Source organism: Entelurus aequoreus, linkage group LG06, assembly GCF_033978785.1.
Source record: "Entelurus aequoreus isolate RoL-2023_Sb linkage group LG06, RoL_Eaeq_v1.1, whole genome shotgun sequence".
Lineage (NCBI taxonomy): Eukaryota > Metazoa > Chordata > Actinopteri > Syngnathiformes > Syngnathidae > Entelurus > Entelurus aequoreus.
The window spans coordinates 9,781,134-9,800,522 of NC_084736.1; the positions used below are offsets into that span (position 1 = coordinate 9,781,134).

At 40.3% G+C, this 19,389-nt stretch overlaps 2 protein-coding genes across 2 annotated transcripts in view; one reads left to right on the forward strand and one right to left on the reverse strand.

The window, feature by feature from the left end:
- Nucleotides 1-14,427, reverse strand: part of LOC133651442 (phospholipase A2-like) — a 31,792-nt gene extending 17,365 nt beyond the window's left edge. The window contains exons 1-2 of the mRNA XM_062049393.1: nt 14,335-14,427; nt 2,157-2,250 (exon numbers count right to left, since the gene is read on the reverse strand). Of these exons, the coding sequence (XP_061905377.1) occupies nt 2,157-2,193 (37 nt within the window). The 5' untranslated portion in view covers nt 2,194-2,250; nt 14,335-14,427. The remainder of the gene's footprint in view (nt 1-2,156; nt 2,251-14,334) is intronic.
- A 295-nt stretch (nt 14,428-14,722) lies between these two features.
- Nucleotides 14,723-19,389, forward strand: part of zc3h7a (zinc finger CCCH-type containing 7A) — a 37,561-nt gene continuing 32,894 nt past the window's right edge. The window contains exon 1 of the mRNA XM_062049969.1: nt 14,723-14,748. The gene's annotated coding sequence lies outside the window, so the exon portion shown is untranslated. The remainder of the gene's footprint in view (nt 14,749-19,389) is intronic.

Genomic DNA, 19,389 nt, shown 5'->3' on the forward strand with positions numbered 1-19,389 from the left:
CGGCTGAGTCAAGGCTGCACGCACAGTAGGTGGCGGTAATGCACACCACAAGGTTGCTTGCCAACCGCCATAAAAAAATCAAAAGAAGAAGAAGAAGAAGAAGGCTGCACGCATGCGCGTTGAAGCTGTTCCGTGGGACAAAGAAGGACGAAGGCTAAGCTGCAAGTTCCAGAATCCCAATATTCAGGCAATTAGGTGCGCCATCCATTTATCACAAGTAAGTAGAAATAGAGTTAAATACGAAGCACGTTTTTGTATAACAATTTCCAACCTACATGATTAATTTCAGACCATTTTACGGTTTTAGCGTTGTGTCAAATGCGCGCCTTACGCCGGCGCTAACTAGCATACATTTCTCGTGCAGGTTGGCTGTTATAAAGTTTCCAAACTGACCAAAGACCTACGAATGACTTCTGAAGAAGGGTGGAAAGCCAAGAAAACGGACAGTGAGAGTGACAGTGAGATGAGTGACCAAGTAAATGATAAAGTAATGATGCCAATTTTTGAATTCAATTCATGAAGATCCCAGTTCTGTGTTGAATTTGCAATTATAAATACTTGCAGGAAGCGACGGCGAAGAACAAGGATAAAGCCAAGAAAACGGACAGTGAGATGAGTGACCATGCAGGTAAATGATAAAGTAATGATGCCAATTTTTGAATTCAATTCATGAAGATCCCAGTTCTGTTCTGAATTTGCAATTATAAATACTTGCAGGAAGCGACGGCGAAGAACAAGGATAAAGCCAAGAAAACGGACAGTGAGAGTGACAGTGAGATGAGTGACCATGCAGGTAAATGATAAAGTAATTATGCCAATTTTTGAATTCAATTCATGAAGATCCCAGTTCTGTTTTGAATTTGCAATTATAAATACTTGCATGAAGCGACGGCGAAGAACAAGGATAAAGCCAAGAAAACGGACAGTGAGAGTGACAGTGAGATGAGTGACCATGCAGGTAAATGAGAAGTAATTATGCCAATTCTTCATTTGAATTCATTAAGATCCCAGTTCTTTGTTGAATTTGCAATTATAACTACTTGCAGGAAACGCGAAGAACAAAACAGGGAAAGGGAAAGGGAAAAGAACCAAGCAAACGGACTAGTGAGACCAGTGAGCATTGAGCAGGTAAACAAGGAGTAAATTATGCCATGTTTTAATTGAATTCAATTAATCTACATTCCAGTGCTGTCTTTGTTGTATTTGTGAATATCTATAATTATTTACTTCCAGGAAGAGAACCAACAAGAAGGGGCAGGAGTACACTGACGCGCACAACCAAGACCTCTGCATTCCATTTCTACTGTATTATAATTATCACTAATAAAGAATTAGAGTTGAAATTTCTGTTTGAGTGTTATTCCTGACAATATAGCACAAAAACAGATGTAAATAGCATGTTCCTAAACAGTTCCCTAAACGTTCTAGCCAAACGTTCTTGGCTAACGTTCTGCTAACCATGCAAGAACTCCACAACCTCACGTTCTTTGAACGTTATAAACTAACGTTCCCAGAACAATGCCACTACGTTCTCCTAGCGTTCACATAACGTCCACTTGTTACCTGGGTATATGAGTACGTATTTTCTATTGTTTCATTGAAAACAAAACAGCAAAGTCCATTTGGCTGTCATCTGTTTTAATTATGAGACACAATTGTGTCAAAATCATGATATATTTTTTTTCATGCTTGAAGTAAGAAATGATTACTTTAAAAAAGCAGTTTTATACTTGTGAGTGTTGATGACACAGCTTTGCAACAGTTGATATTCTAGTTTCAAGCATGTTTTACTCAATATAGGTCATCAAATCTCAGCAACAAGCTGTAATATCTTACTGAGATCATTTAGGACCAAAACACTTAAAACAAGTAAAACACTCTAACATAAAATCTGCTTAGTGAGAAGAATGATCTTATCAGACAGAAAATAAGCAAATATCACCCTTATTTGAGATATTCAATCTTACTTAGATTTCAGTTTTTGCAGTGTGGATGTAGTATTTCTGCACCGCACTATGGTCAAAAGATGCATTCATGATATTTAGCCACAATTACTCACTTCCTACTTTCCCCCTGAAATAACTCTCTCTCTCTCTTATTGACCGTCTGCACACACATGCAAGTCTCCCGGTGTAATAATTGCTTTCCAAACTTACCTGCTAAAAGCAAAAGGGTGAGGCAAAAGGCAGTCATGGCTCCTGACAGACACTACTGAGCTCCAGTTGCATCCACACCGTTCATTTATGTCTTCTGGAAAAGAAAAAAAAAATGCCCTGAGCATCATTTTTGGCCAGCTAAACCAGTCCAGTGCTCGTCACATAGGGTAGCAACCTATAGACAGGGTGCGTGCAGAAATGTTGACAATGCAATTTTTGACATAGCAAAGTAAATTGCAGTGACGTGTTCAGTTCAGTTTCAGTTTATTTGGAACATGCATGCGATGCAATGTAATGCATCACATATTTCCACTTGTTTCATTACAGCACGTCCAAAAAGGAGTAGGAAGAAGCAAAAAAAAAAAGAAAAAAAAAAGGGTTGAAGATGTTCATCATAATTCTTGTTCTGTGTACTTTGTGAATACTTGTAGTTTGAACAGTCTCTTAAACTGCATCATACTTTAAAAAAAAATAATTTTTAAAAAATTAATCAATCAACAAAACAATACACATCAATACCACAATAATGCCATCCAATTCCAAAACCAAACCCGTCCCAGCAACATTAAGAACAACAACAAACAGAGCAATATTGAGGACACACAAACATGACACGGAACAATCCAAATGTAGTGAAACAAAAATGAACATTATCGACAACAGCATCAATATTAGTAACACTTTCAAAATAGCAGTGATTAAAAAAACCCTCATTGATATCATCATTAAAATTTTAATTAAAAAAAAAAAAATTAGAAATGAGCAATAGTGTCACAGTGGCTTACACTTGCATCACATCATATAAGCTTGACAACACACCGCGTCCAACATTTTCCACAAAGATACAATATGTCACATTTTGGTTCATTTAATAGTTGAAACAAATTTAAATAATGGATCCCATAAAAAAATAAAAAAAAAAAAAAAAACAACAAAAAAAAAAACTGCATCATACTTCGAAATGAGATAAGTTTGAAATCAAATAAGTTCATTTCGGTCATATAATCCAGTGGTCCCCCAACCACCGCGGTACCAGTCCGCGGACCGATTGGTACCGGGCCGCACAAGAATTAAAAAACAAACAAAAAAAAAAAACAACATTTTTTTTTTTTTTAATGAAATCAACATAAAAAACACAATATATACATTCTATATCAATATAGATCAATACAGCCTGCAGGGATACAGTCCGTAAGCACACATGATTGTATTTATTTATGTAAAAAAAAAAATATATATATATATATTTTTTTGAAAAATGAAATCAACATAAAAAACACAATATATACATTCTATATCAATATAGACCAATACAGCCTGCAGGGATACAGTCCGTAAGCACACATGATTGTATTTATTTATGTAAAAAAATAAATAAATAAAAAAAACAAATTTTTTTTAAATAATCCCCACCCCACCCCCACCGGTCCGTGGGACAAATTTTCAAGCGTTGACCGGTCCGCAGCTACAAAAAGGTTGGGGACCACTGATATAATCAACCATCAACCATTTTGTGTGACCAGTTTAACAGTACAGATTAGACATATTTAACAATCATATACATTTACACAAAAAAAGAAAAGAAAAGAAAAAGAATGACCGAACGAGTCATACCAAAGACTATAAAAATGGGACCCATTACCTCCCTGCTTGGCACTCAGCATCAAGGGTTGGAATTGGGGGTTAAATCACCAAAAATGATTCCCGGGCGCGGCACCGCTGCTGCCCACTGCTCCCCTCACCTCCCAGGGGGTGATGAAGGGGATGGGTCAAATGCAAAGGACAAATTTCACCACACCTAGTGTGTGTGTGACAATCATTGGTACTTTAACTTTAACTTTAAAAGGAATAAGCTGAAGCCAAACGCTTATATTTGCCTATCCTATACATTCGCTGAAAATTAGATTGCCTGGAATATCAACGTTAAAAAAAAATCAATGGGATGAAACCTTTCAAGGTTTTCTTAAAGACCTACTGAAATGAAATGGGTTTTTTTAAACGGGGATAGCAGATCCATTCTATGTGTCATACTTGATCATTTCGCGATATTGCCATATTTTTGCTGAAAGGATTTAGTAGAGAACATCGACGATAAAGTTCGCAACTTTTGGTCGCTGATAAAAAAAAGCCTTGCCTGTACCGGAAGTAGCGTGACGTCACAGGTTGAAGGGCTCCTCACATTTCCCCATTGTTTACACCAGCAGCGAGAGAGATTCGGACCGAGAAAGCGACGATTACCCCATTAATTTGAGCCAGGATGAAAGATTTGTGGATGAGGAACGTGAGAGTGAAGGACTAGAGTGCAGTGCAGGACGTATCTTTTTTCGCTCTGACCGTAACTTAGGTACAAGGGCTCATTGGATTCCACACTTTCTCCTTTTTCTATTGTGGATCACGGATTTGTATTTTAAACCACCTCGGATACTATATCCTCTTGAAAATGAGAGTCGAGAAAGCGAAATGGACATTCACAGTGACTTTTATCTCCACGACAATACATCGGCGAAGCACTTTAGCTACGGAGCTAACGTGATAGCATTGGGCTTAACTGCAGATATAGAAACAAAATAAATAAACCCCTGACTGGAAGGATAGACAGAAAATCAACAATACTATTAAACCATGGACATGTAACTACACGGTTAATGCTTTCCAGCCTGGCGAAGCTTAACAATGCTGTTGCTAACGACGCCATTGAAGCTAACTTAGCAACGGGACCTCACAGAGCTATGCTAAAAACATTAGCTATCCACCTACGCCAGCCAGCCGTCATCTGCTCATCAACACCCGTGCTCACCTGCGTTCCAGCGATCGACTGTTCGACGAAGGACTTCACCCGATCACAGATGCGGTCGGCGAGACGGAGGAAGTTAAAGTGAGTTCGCCGGCTAACGCGTCTGCTATCCATCTCTGTCTTCCTGGTTGTGTTGCTGTAGTCCGCCGCTAATACACCGATCCCACCTACAACTTTCTTCTTTGCAGTCTCCATTGTTCATTAAACAAATTGCAAAAGATTCACCAACATGGATGTCCAGAATACTGTGGAATTATGAGATGAAAACAGAGCTATTTTGTCCATTTCGCGTTCTCGACTGTCATTTTCAAGAGGATATAGTATCCGAGGTGGTTTAAAATACAAATCCGTGATCCACAATAGAAAAAGGATAGAGTGTGGAATCCAATGAGCCAGCTTGTACCTAAGTTACGGTCAGAGCGAAAAAAGATATGTCTCACACTGCATTCTAGTCCGTCACTCTAACGTTCCTCATCCACGAATCTTTCATCCTCGATCAAATTAATGGGGTAATCGTCGCTTTCTCGGTCCGAATCGCTCTAGGTGCATTGAAAACAGTAGGAAAATATGAGGAGGCGATCAACTGACTACGTCACGCTACTTCCGGTAGGGGCAAGGCTTTTTTTTATCAGAGACCAAAAGTTGCGAAATTTATCGTCGTTGTTCTCTACTAAATCCTTTCAGCAAAAATATGGCAATATCGCGAAATGATCAAGTATGACACATAGAATGGATCTGCAATCCCCGTTTAAATAAAAAAAAATCATTTCAGTAGGCCTTTAATAATATATTGCTACTATGGTACATTTTTAGTCTACTTAATACCTGTATTATCTTTTCCATCCTTACCCTTTCCATCCTTTGAAACTGAGCTACTGTGTGGAACAATTTCCCTTGTGGATCAAGAAAGTTTGTCTCAGTCTAACTTAATTTGTTTTGAAATGATCACCTTCAGCATTGAAATATTAAACTTGTTGCAAGTGGGGCTGTTTTCGTAGTTCAATAAAGTGTTAAAAAAAACAAACCTTCTCATGGAAAAAGACGGTGGCACCACAAGCACCTGCGAGCTCACGTACGCAACCCCCCTTTACGGTGACTCACGGTTTAGTGACTCAGTGTACTACAGTGCCTCTCAGTAAGATTTGTCTGTATTTGCACTGACATCACACTTGTACTAAAAACATGACACACGCTGTAGATTCTAAAGTCGTGGTGTAAAAATGTTTCCGCAAACATTATGTCGGCGACATGCTAACAAACAGAAACAGCCCCGCCCTCAACCAGCGGCCCCAAGTGATGACTGCTGGGGGCATTTTTATACTGTGTTTGTCCAGTGTACTCAGGACCATAGGCGCAGTGCACTAAAACTGATTCTCTGGCGCACTAAACAGCTGGGAAAGCAGGTTTCTGCCTTGTGTTTGATTAGGAAATATGCAAATTTAGTCATTAGATAAAAACACAAATGGATTTATAACACGGTTTAATGCAGTGTTTCTTAACCCGAGGCCCCCTTAATGCACAGGTTTATTTGGACTGAAGCCCAGGGGCCCCCGATAGTGACGACGGAATACAATGATTGTGTCAGGGACTGCTGTCGGTCTTGAACCCCCAAGATCAATCAATCAATCAATCAATCAATCAATCAATGTTTATTTATAAAGCCCTGAATCATAAGTGTCTCAAAGGGCTGCACAAGCCACAACGATATCCTCGGTTCAGAGCCCACATAAGGGCAAGGAAAAACTCACAACCCAGTGGGATGTCAATGTGAATGACTATGAGAAACCTTGGAGAGGACCGCAGATGTGGGTGAACCCCACCCCCTCTAGGGGAGACCGGATGCAATGGACGTCGAGTGGGTCTAGCATAATATTGTGAGAGTCCAGTCCATAGTGGATCTAACATAATAGTGAAAGTCCAGTCCATAGTGGATCTAACATAATAGTGAGAGTCCAGTCCATAGTGAATCTAACATAATAGTGAGAGTCCAGTCCATAGTGGATCTAACATAATAGTGAAAGTCCAGTCCATAGTGGATCTAACATAATAGTGAGAGTCCAGTCCATAGTGGATCTAACATAATAGTGAGAGTCCAGTCTATAGTGGATCTAACATAATAGTGAAAGTCCAGTCCATAGTGGATCCAACATAATAGTGAGAGTCCAGTCCATAGTGGATCTAACATAATAGTGAGAGTCCAGTCCATAGTGGATCTAACATAATAGTGAAAGTCCAGTCCATAGTGGATCTAACATAATAGTGAGAGTCCAGTCCATAGTGGAGTGGTTAGAGTGTCCGCCCTGAGATCGGTAGGTTGGAGTTCAAATCCCAGCCGAGTCATACCAAAGACTATAAAAATGGGACCCATAACCTCCCTGCTTGGCACTCAGCAACAAAGGGTTGGAGTTGGGGGTTAAATCCCCAAAATGATTCCCGGGCGCGGCGCCGCTGCTGCCCACTGCTCCCCAAGGGGATGGGACAAATGCAGAGGACAAATTTCACCACATCTAGTGTGTGTGTGACAATCATTGGTACTTTAATCTTTAATCTAACATAATAGTGTGAGTCCGTCCATAGTGGATCTAACATAATAGTGAAAGTCCAGTCCATAGTGGATTTAACATAATAGTGAAAGTCCAGTCCATAGTGGATCTAACATAATAGTGAGAGTCCAGTCTATAGTGGATCTAACATAATAGTGAAAGTCCAGTCCATAGTGGATCCAACATAATAGTGTGAGTCCAGTCCATAGTGGATCTAACATAATAGTGAAAGTCCAGTCCATAGTGGATCTCACATAATAGTGAAAGTCCAGTCCATAGTGGATCTAACATAATAGTGAGAGTCCAGTCCATAGTGGATCTAACATAATAGTGAGAGTCCAGTCCATAGTGGGTCTAACATAATAGTGAGAGTCCAGTCTAAAGTGGATCTAACATAATAGTGAGAGTCCAGTCTAAAGTGGATCTAACATAATAGTGAGAGTCCAGTCCATAGTGGATCTAACATAATAGTGAGAGTCCGGTCCATAGTGGATCTCACATAATAGTGTGAGTCCAGTCCATAGTGGATCTAACATAATAGTGAAAGTCCAGTCCATAGTGGATCTCACATAATAGTGAAAGTCCAGTCCATAGTGGATCTAACATAATAGTGAGAGTCCAGTCTATAGTGGATCTAACATAATAGTGAGAGTCCAGTCCATAGTGGATCTAACATAATAGTGAAAGTCCTGTCCATAGTGGATCTAACATAATAGTGAGAGTCCAGTCCATAGTGGATCTAACATAATAGTGAAAGTCCAGTCCATAGTGGATCTAACATAATAGTGAGAGTCCAGTCTATAGTGTATCTAACATAATAATGAGAGTCCAGTCTATAGTGTATCTAACATAATAGTGAGAGTCCAGTCCATAGTGGATCTAACATAATAGTGAATGTCCAGTCCATAGTGGATCTAACATAATAGTGAGAGTCCAGTCCATAGTGGATCTAACATAATAGTGAAAGTCCAGTCCATAGTGGATCTAACATAATAGTGAGAGTCCAGTCTATAGTGTATCTAACATAATAGTGAGAGTCCAGTCCATAGTGGATCTAACATAATAGTGAATGTCCAGTCCATAGTGGATCTAACATAATAGTGAGAGTCCAGTCCATAGTGGATCTAACATAATAGTGAGAGTCCAGTCCATAGTGGGGCCAGCAGGAGACCATCCCGAGCGGAGACGGGTCAGCAGCACAGAGATGTCCCCAACCGATGCACAGGTGAGCGGTCCACCCCGGGTCCCGATTCTGGACAGTCAGTACTTCATCCATGGCCACCGGACCTGTGCACCCCCCTTCCACAAGGGAGAGGGGGGCAGAGGAGAAAAGAAAAGAAACGGCAGATCAACTGGTCTAAAAGGGGGTCTATTTAAAGGCGAGAGTATACAAATGAGTTTTAAGACGGGACTTAAATGCTTCTACTGAGGTAGCATCTCTAACTGTTACCGGGAGGGCATTTCAGAGTACTGGAGCCCGAATAGAAAACGCTCTGTAGCCCGCAGACTTTTTTGGGGCTCTGGGAATCACTAATGAGCCGGAGTTCTTTGAACGCAGATTTCTTGCCGGGACATATGGTACAATACAATCAGCAAGATAGGCTGGAGCTAGCCCGTGTAGTATTTTATACGTAAGTAGTAAAACCTGAAAACCACAACTTAAAGTGCACAGGAAGCCAGTGCAGGTGAGCCAGTATTGGCCTAATATGATCAAACTTTCTTGCTCTTGTCAAGATGCAGAGATGGCAGGCGTAGCGCAGGAAAACATGACTTTAATGTCAAAAAACAAATAGTGCAACTGGTAAGTGCACGTGCAGGGAAAACCTGAACCAGGAACAAGGATAACAGGTCACAGGAAACAGGTAACAGGATGCAATCATCGAGCCCTGACTGGAGGGCGAGGCAGGCATAAATAGTAGAGATGTCCGATAATATCGGACTGCCGATATTATCGGCCCATAAATGTTTTAAAATGTAATATCGGAAATTATCGGTATCGGTTTCAAAAAGTACAATTCATGACTTTTTAAAACGCCGCTGTACGGAGTGGTACACGGACGTAGGGAGAAGTACAGAGCAGTTGCGTCTCCTAGTCATACTTGCCAACCCTCCCAATTTTCCTGGGAGACTCCCGAATTTCAGTGCCCCTACCGAAAATCTCCCGGGGCAATTATTCTCCCAAATTTCTTCTGATTTCCACCCAGACAACAATATTGGGGGCCGGCCCAATCACATAATATCTACGGCTTTTCACACACAAAAGTGAATGCAAGGTATACTTGGTCAACAGCCATACAGGTCACACTGAGGGTGTCCGTATAAACAACTTTAACACTGTTACAAATATGTGCCACACTGTGACCCCACACCAAACAAGAATGACAAACACATTTCGGGAGAACATCCGCCCCGTAACACAACATAAACACAACAGAACAAATACCCGGAACCCCTTGCAGCACTATCTCTTCCGGGACGCTACAATATACACCCCCCGCTACCACCCCCCTGCAGTACCTGGAGGAAGTTAAGTAAAAAATGAGGCACTCTGTCTTATCCCCCTCTTGTCCCCACAATGTACCCCTCTGGCTTCCTTTTTTTCCCTCTTTCTATCCCCTCCTGCTCCGGCCCGGCTGCACCAAATGATAATATAAATACATTTAATAAAGTCAAATACAAATAAGGCAACAAGAGAAGTATCCTACACTTCTCTTTTGTAAAGTAAATTTGTACAGCCGATATGGGCATCTACATCAACTATATGATTTGCCTGAAAAGCTGGACAGGACAAAAAAATAAAAAAAAAATGAAAAAAAAAAATTAGGCACTCCTAACTTGGAGGAGCCGAACCACCGTCTTATATTCCTTATATTCTTTGAAACGTGTGTGTTGATTCAGGAGAGTACAACCTGACCATGTAAGGAGATGTTCATGTGTAAGTGACCGGAAAACAACCTCTATATGTTGTATTTTAAAAGTTGACGTGACGATAGACAAGGAGTCTCTCCTCCAGGATAGAGCTATCACTTTTGCATTCGTAAGTCTGAATTCATTGCCTCTTCTCGTGAGAGAGTTAACCCAGTCCACATGCGAATGTCCAACTCAGGCTCCTTAATTTATTATGGGCTCAAACATTTACTTAAACCTGGTGGTTCACTTTCTCCAAGTTGAATATAAACATTCACCACATATAGAACATACTATGAGTTGATTAATTCACTTCACTACACCCTGAAAACTACCAAGAAACTCAAAATAAGGCGTGCGTGGTGTGACAAGCCCTGACAATTTTCATTGGCCGATTGGTGTCATTGTTTTGTAACTTTGTTTTGCATAATGTGCTGTATGATGCAATAGGTACAGTATACAGTACTGTATATGCTATTGGGAATATTTGTGTTAGTGCACATTACAGTGATTGCATAAACAGACATTCTTGCAACTCTGACAGACTCCAAAAAAAATGCCTCATCTGGTTTCTACCCTGTTTTTGTCCAGCGTACTCAGGACCATGGACCCAGTGCACTGAAACCGATTCTCTTGCGCACTAAACAGTTGGGAAAGTCGTGGCTTCAGGTTTCTGCCTTGAGTTTGATTAGGAAATACGCAAATTTAGTCATTAGGGGCAGACCAGGGCGGTTGTTGAGGTTTAGGGGCCCCCAAAATCCCCATCACCCCCCCCACCCCCTTAGGTTAGCGCGGCCCTGACCATAGGGCCCATTGTTAGGCCGTGAGCGGCAACTCGAGAGCATAAACTCAGTTGTACACTCAGTTGCAATACACTTATCCACCACTTGTGGCAGTAATGACAATATCAAACAAACAGAAGAAATCTGGAGCTAAAGTCATTGAGAAGTTCCTTAAGTGCAAAAATGATGACTTAAGTGGAGAAGCTTTATTCAATTTGAACTTTTATTTTCTATTTTCTTTCTCATTTGAATGCATTTATTTAGCAGTGCATAATGGTATGCAAATTAATTTCAACAGTTTTTATTGATCCCTTATTTTGCAGTATTATTATTTATTTATTTTTGTAATTAGTGAAGTGAAGTGAATTATATTTATATAGCGCTTTTCTCTAGTGACTCAAAGCGCTTTTTACATAGTGAAACCCAATATCTAAGTTACATTTAAACCAATGTGGGTGGCACTGGGAGCAGGGCGGTAAAGTGTCTTGCCCAAGGACACAACGGCAGTGACTAGGATGGCGGAAGCGGGGATCGAACCAGGAACCCTCAAGTTGCTGGCACGGCCACTCTACCAACCGAGCCATACCGCCCCAATTAGTCTGATCTAGTCAAGTCAGGTCAAGTCAACTTTATTTATATAGCACGTTTTCAACAACTTTTAGATTGAACCAAAGTGCTTTACAGGTTAAAAAAGCATGGAGAAAAAATAAATAAATAAATAAACAAGTTAATTTAAAAAAAAAAAAAAAAACTAAGCAAAACAAAAAACAAACAAAGAACATAAACAATGAATGTGCTAAACAAGATAGTGCAAATGCAATACGGTAAAGGGGTCGAATAAAAAGTTTTTAAAAAATTTGCAGAATAAAAATAATAATAAAAGTGCGACAAAAAAGCCTTAAAGCTTTAATTTTGGTGGTTAACACATGGGCTCATATTATTTGACAAAGCTGTAAACAGTAAGTAGGATATAATTACTGAATAGGATTAAAATAAAGAGTCCATCCATCCATTTTCTACAGCTTGTCCCTTCGGGGTGGCGGGGGGTGCTGGAGCATATTCCATCTGCATTTGGGCGGTAAGCGGGGTACAGGCCCTGGACAAGTCGCCACCTCATTGCAGTATTGCGGTGTAGCTCGGTTGGTAGAGTGGCCGTGCCAGCAACTTGAGGGTTCCGGGTTCGATACCCGCTTCTGCCATCCTAGTCTCTGCCGTTGTGTTCTTGGGCAAGACACTTTACCCATTTGCTCCCAGTGCCACCCACATTGGTTTAAAATGTAACTTAGATATTGGCTTTCACTATGTAAAAGTGCTTTGAGTCACTAGAGAAAAGCGCTATATAAATATAATTCACTTCACTTCACTATTATTACTAATTTAGTGTTAATTTAGTGCCCCTATGTAGTGGAAAAGTTGGGCCCCAAGGTCAAAAAAGTTAAGAACTCCTGGTTTAATGGACCAGTAGAAGCATTTAAGTCCCATCTTAAAACCCATTTGTATACTCTAGCCTTTAAATAGTGTCACACCCCACCTCGGGTGAAGGTAATGTAACATTTGCAAACCAGACTTTCAAACCAAGGATGGCAAGGTAACAGTTTACATTTATTTACAACCCAGAGTGTCAAGAGGTGAACAACAACAAGAGGGAACAAAGCACCCAAAATCTGCAATAGTAATAAATACAGGTAATATTAGTATATATATATATACACTACCGTTCAAAAGTTTGGGGTCACATTGAAATGTCCTTATTTTTGAAGGAAAAGCACTGTACTTTTCAATGAAGATAACTTTAAACTAGTCTTAACTTTAAAGAAATACACTCTATACATTGCTGATGTGGTAAATGACTATTCTAGCTGCAAATGTCTGGTTTTTGGTGCAATATCTACATAGGTGTATAGAGGCCCATTTCCAGCAACTATCACTCCAGTGTTCTAATGGTACAATGTGTTTGCTCATTGGCTCAGAAGGCTAATTGGTGATTAGAAAACCCTTGTGCAATCATGTTCACACATCTGGAAACAGTTTAGCTCGTTACAGAAGCTACAAAACTGACCTTCCTTTGAGCAGATTGAGTTTCTGGGGCATCACATTTGTGGGGTCAATTGAACGCTCAAAATGGCCAGAAAAAGAGAACTTTCATCTGAAACTCGACAGTCTATTCTTGTTCTTAGAAATGAAGGCTATTCCACAAAATTGTTTGGGTGACCCCAAACTTTTGAACGGTAGTATATATATATATATATATATATATATATATATATATATATATATATATATATATATATATATATATATATATATATATATATATAGAATAAATGTATATTCTAAATCAATTTCAAAGTCGCATGCGTTAAATAGGCCTAAATAATTAATCAAAATAAGCATATTAAAAATAATCAAATAATCAAAAGGTAAATCATCCTTTATAACAAAATACATGTATTCACAATCAAAGGTCAATCAAATATGTCAAAGTAAAGAATTAAATAATCAAAACTAGTGATGGGTCCGGCAACACCGATGCATCGGCGCATGCGTCGAGCTCATAGAGCAAAACCCTGTGTCGGTGCGCGTACCGCTTTTTGAAAGTCACGTGACCGATCATGAGCTGTTTCGGTCACGTGACCGAAACGGATGCCTCCTCTGTGCCCTGTGAGCGGGTCTTTTCTACAGCCGGAGAAATAATAACTAAGAAGAGAAACCGTCTAAAATTTAATACGTTGGGAAAACTGTTTTTTTAAAATAAAAATGTGTAAAAAAATGTTTTTAAAATTCCCAGTCCACAAGCATCCTCATTCACAACACGTTCTCTTAGATGTCCATGTTATGATACATGCTCACATTGTTTATTGACTGTATCTAAAAAAGATAAAAATATATTTTTATTTAAATGAAGATTTGAAATAATCCTAAATGAAATACAATGACTTGGTTTATATTATTGTATATACTAGGTCATAAAATCAGTGTCAGTTGAGTCGGTCCATAGGTTGCCTGTAGGGATTTTTAATGTCCAGCAGATGTCAGTATTTAGTGACACAGTATCAATACAGTTTTGCAATGTGTCGAAACGCTTCATGACGCCTCATCAACCCATCGCTACCGGTTACAACACAACATAATCTCATCATCAAAATAGTCACCTCAGTAGATGTTTGATGCATGGAGCCCTGCGCTCATGCTCAGGACAGACAGCAGACTGTCAGAAAAATAGCATTTTCCAACTTAAATAGCCCATAGCCCCTCCCACTAGCTGGGACTGATTTGACGGGGGCATTAAGAATACCGTTCTTTTGTAAAAGACACCATAAATAACCATCACACGTCTAAAAGTAATCACATAGTACTTTTGCATTTGTAGATCAGTCATTTGTGCATACAGTGTATTCAGGCTTGGATAACATCACTTTTAAATGTCCAGTGTCCTTCTGTAACACCCAGCTTTTCAGAACCATGGTTCGGTCCAAATTAGCCCTAATTAGTGAATGCAGGTGTGTTCACCTATATAAAGCCCTCAGCCCCACCCTGACTCTTTTAACCACCCGTTCAGAGCCATGGTGAGTGAGAGGTTACAATTTATTTGTTGAGTGCATGCTTTTCACTGACTAACAAGATTGAATGTTTGTAGTTTGTCCATGTTGAGCTTCCTTACAAATGTGCACGGTAGTGATGGGTTGATGAGGCCTCATGAAGCGTTTCGACACATTGCAAAACTGTATTGATACTGTGTCGATACTGTGTCACTAAATACTGACATCTGCTGGACATTAAAAATCCCTACAGGCAACCTATGGACCGACTCAACTGACACTGATTTTATGACCTAGTATATACAATAATATAAACCAAGTCATTGTATTTCATTTAGGATTATTTAATATCTTCATTTAAATAAAAATATATTTTTATCTTTTTTAGATACAGTCAAATAATGTGAACATGTATCATGACTAGGACGGTAGAAGGTGGGGATTGAACCCCAGTAACCGATTGCTGGCACGGCCACGGTACCAACTTCGCCACGCCGTCATTCCTGTACCTTCTCTAGTAACAGTAGTAATGGGTCCGGCAACACAGATGCATAGGCGCATGCGTCGAGCTCATAGAGCGAAACCCTGTGTCGGTGCGCGTACCGCTTTTAGAAAGTCACGTGACCGATCATGAGCTGCTTTGGTCACGTGACCGATACGCAAACTGTATCGCACTGACGCCTCCTCTGTGCCCTGTGAGCAACATTCCCTCTAAGGTGCGCGCCTGCGCAATTGCGCAGTGCTCAAGCGTCCTCCGCGCACACCGTGCGCCGCACAGCCAATATATGCCGCGCACCAAATCAAACCCATCTGAATTCTAAACAAAATAAACACATTTATTCTGTGTAATTTTGAAATGCAACTTTGAGTGACAGTGACAACAAGCGGCCCTAATGGTGTTCGTCAACAACACGCATTGCGCCGCTTCCTAATAAACACAGTTTGGCGCGCAGGCGTCAGTGCGATACAGTTCATGAGCGGTCACGTGACCAGAACAGCTCATGAGCGGTCACGTGACCAAAACAGCTCGTGTTCGGTCACGTGACTTTCTAAAAGCGATACGCGCACCGACACAGGGTATCGCTCTATGAGCTCGACGCATGCGCCGATGCATCGGTGTTGCCGGACCCATCACTAGTGCACGGTTTGAGAGGAAGTTTAAGGGTAAACGGTGACAGTGCGGCGGGTCCCACTGTCATCCCTGCTCCGCTGCCTTGTGGGTTAGTCTGGGAAGACAAAAGGCTAGGGGAGCACACCCTGAGAGAAAAGCAAGTGCTGGTAGGCGCACCATAGGCGGTCCTCCGGGGTTTCCCTTGCCACCGGATACAGCTCCCCACAGCGAAGAAGTGACGTTGGAGTCTAGGCGTCTCCCTCGTCCAAAAAGACCTCAACGGCCGAGTGGACGGATGATGGTTGCATAGAAGCTCCACAACGGTCACAAAGGCGGAAGAAGGCTGCAGCAAAGATGGGCCCCCCAATTCTCTTGGTCTCCATGCCATTGGACCCTGGCCTTCTCTTTGCCAAGGACAGTGTGGTGGCTGTCTGTGCACCAGTCTCCCCACTTTAAGATTCCACGCAAAAACGTTCTCCTGAAGGCAATCCCACCAACAGGAGGACAATCATACTCGTTTCGATTGATCGCCGACGACAACGGGGGGTCAAACTGTCACAAATAGACCCCGCTCTTAGACCAGTTGATCTGCCGTCTCTTTTCTGCTCTGCCCCCCTCTCCTGCGTGGATAGGTAATAAGATGACCACATCTGCTGCGCTAGCTGTTCAAAGTCGGGACCCGGGGTGGATTACTCCTCTGTGCATCAGTTGGGGAAGTCTCTGCACTGCTGACTTGTCTCCACTCAAGATGATCTCCTGCTAGCCCCACTATGGACTGGACTCTCACAATATTATGTTGGATCCACTATGGACTGGACTCTCACAATATTATGTTAGATCCACTATGGACTGGACTCTCACACTATTACCGGTATGTTAGATCCACTATGGACTAGACTCTCACAATATTATGTTAGATCCACTATGGACTGGACTCTCACATTATCATGTTAGATCCACTATGGACTGGACTCTCACTATTATGTTAGATCCACTATGGACTGGACTTTCACTATTATGTTAGATCCACTATGGACTGGACTCTCACACTATTATGTTGGATCCACTATGGACTGGACTCTCACACTATTATGTTAGATCCACTATGGACTGGACTCTCACAATATTATGTTAGATCCACTATGGACTGGACTCTCACAATATTATGTTAGATCCACTATGGACTGGACTCTCACACTATTAACTAGATCCACTTGACATCCATTGCACATCTGCGGTCCCCTCCAAGGTTTTCTCGTTGTTCCTATTGGGTTGAGTTTTTTTCTTGCCCTGATGTGGGCTCTGAACCGAGGATGTCGTTGTGGCTTGTGCAGCCCTTTGAGACACTTGTGATTAAGGGCTACATCAATAAACTTTGATTGATTCATATTTATCTTTTGTTATTATTGTTCATTTTTCACGCTTTGGTCGCACGTTCGTGGATTGAGACCTGAACTGTGACATACACAGAATGGTCGTCATCATCTTTCTTCAAAACAAAGTCTGTGTTTATTATAACTGTCAGTATGATTCACAAGCACGACTACTTGTCTGTGTTGAGCGGTGCAAGAATCTGTTCAGTTGACAAATTGTGCACTCTATCTGAAAATGTAACACTTTGTGACATATTTCATCTGATCGTTATGTTTTTTTAGAAAGTCTATTTCACACTGGAGAGGCCATTATCATTTTTCACGTTCTGTTATCAGAGCTTCAGGGAGGTGTTCGCTATGTTTTTCACAGGGGTGCTATTCCTTTCCAAAATGAGATAAGCAGCTTCCATGACCTCATTTTATGTGCTGTGTCTCGATTACTTTGTATCTGATTGACATCAACAACACAGTTTGTTCCAGAATGCATGGAAATAAAATACTATATTCACATAACTAGGGATGTCCGATAATGGCTTTTTGCCGATATCCGATATTCCGATATTGTCCAACTCTTTAATTACCGATACCGATATCAACCGATACCGATATCAACCGATATATGCAGTCGTGGAATTAACACATTATTATGCCTAATTTGGACAACCATGTATGGTGAAGATAAGGTACTTTTTAAAAAAAATAAAAAAAGAAGATAACTAAATTAAAAACATTTTCTTGAATAAAAAAGAAAGTAAAACAATATAAAAACAGTTACATAGAAACTAGTAATGAATGAAAATGAGTAAAATTAACTGTTAAAGGTTAGTACTATTAGTGGACCAGCAGCACGCACAATCATGTGTGCTTACGGACTGTATCCCTTGCAGACTGTATTGATATATATAGATGTATAATGTAGGAACCTACCAGAATATTAATAACAGAAAGAAACAACCCTTTTGTGTGAATGAGTGTAAATGGGGGAGGGAGGTTTTTTGGGTTGGTGCACTAATTGTAAGTGTATCTTGTGTTTTTTATGTTGATTTAATTTAAAAAACAAAAAAAACCACAAAAAAAACCACAAAAAAAACCCGATACTGATAATAAAAAAAACAATACCAATAATTTCCGATGTTACATTTTAAAGCATTTATCAGCCATCAGCCATAAGACATCTCTAGTCTAAAAAGGTTAAAGCAGTGGTTCTTAACCTGGGTTCGATGGAACCCTAGGGGTTCGGTGAGTCCTCAGGCTCAGGGGTTCGGCGGAGGTCAAAACACACCCGACTCATCGTGTAAATAAAAACTTCTCCCTATCGGCGTATTACAGATACGACAAGAGCAGAAGTCAGACTGGTTTGCAGGTGTGTAATTTGTTGTGAGTTTCTGCACTGTGTTGGTTTTGTTGTTTGAACAAGGTGATGTTCATGCACGCTTCATTTTGTGCACCAGTAAAAAAAACATGGTAACACTTTAGTATGGGGAACATATTCACCATTAATTAGTTGCTTATTAACATGCAAATTAGTAACATATTGGCTCTTAACTAGTCATTATTAAGTACCGTATTTTTCGGACTATAAGTCGCAGTTTTTTTCATAGTTGCGACTTATACTCAGGAGCGACTTATGTGTGGAATTCTTAACACATTACCGTAAAATATCAAATAATATTATTTAGCTCATTCACGTAAGAGACTAGACGTATAAGATTTCATGGGATTTAGCGATTAGGAGTGACAGATTGTTTGGTAAACGTATAGCATGTTCTATATGTTATAGTTATTTCAATGACTCTTACCATAATATGTTACGTTAACATACCAGGCACGTTCTCAGTTGGTTATTTATGCCTCATATAACGTACACTTATTCAGCCTGTTGTTCACTATTCTTTATTCTAAATTGCCTTTCAAATGGTGTTGGATTTTATCAAATAAATTTCCCCCAAAAATGCGACTTATATATGTTTTTTTCATTCTTTATTATGCATTTTCGTCAGGCGCGATTTATACTCCGGTGCGACTTATACTCCGAAAAATACAGTACTTATTAATGCCTTATTCGGCATGGCCTTATTATAACCCTAACCCTCTAACCCTAACCAAATAACTCTAAATTAAGTCTTTGTTACTTAGAATATGTTCCCCATACTAAAGTGTTACCAAAAAACCTATAACTTTGTT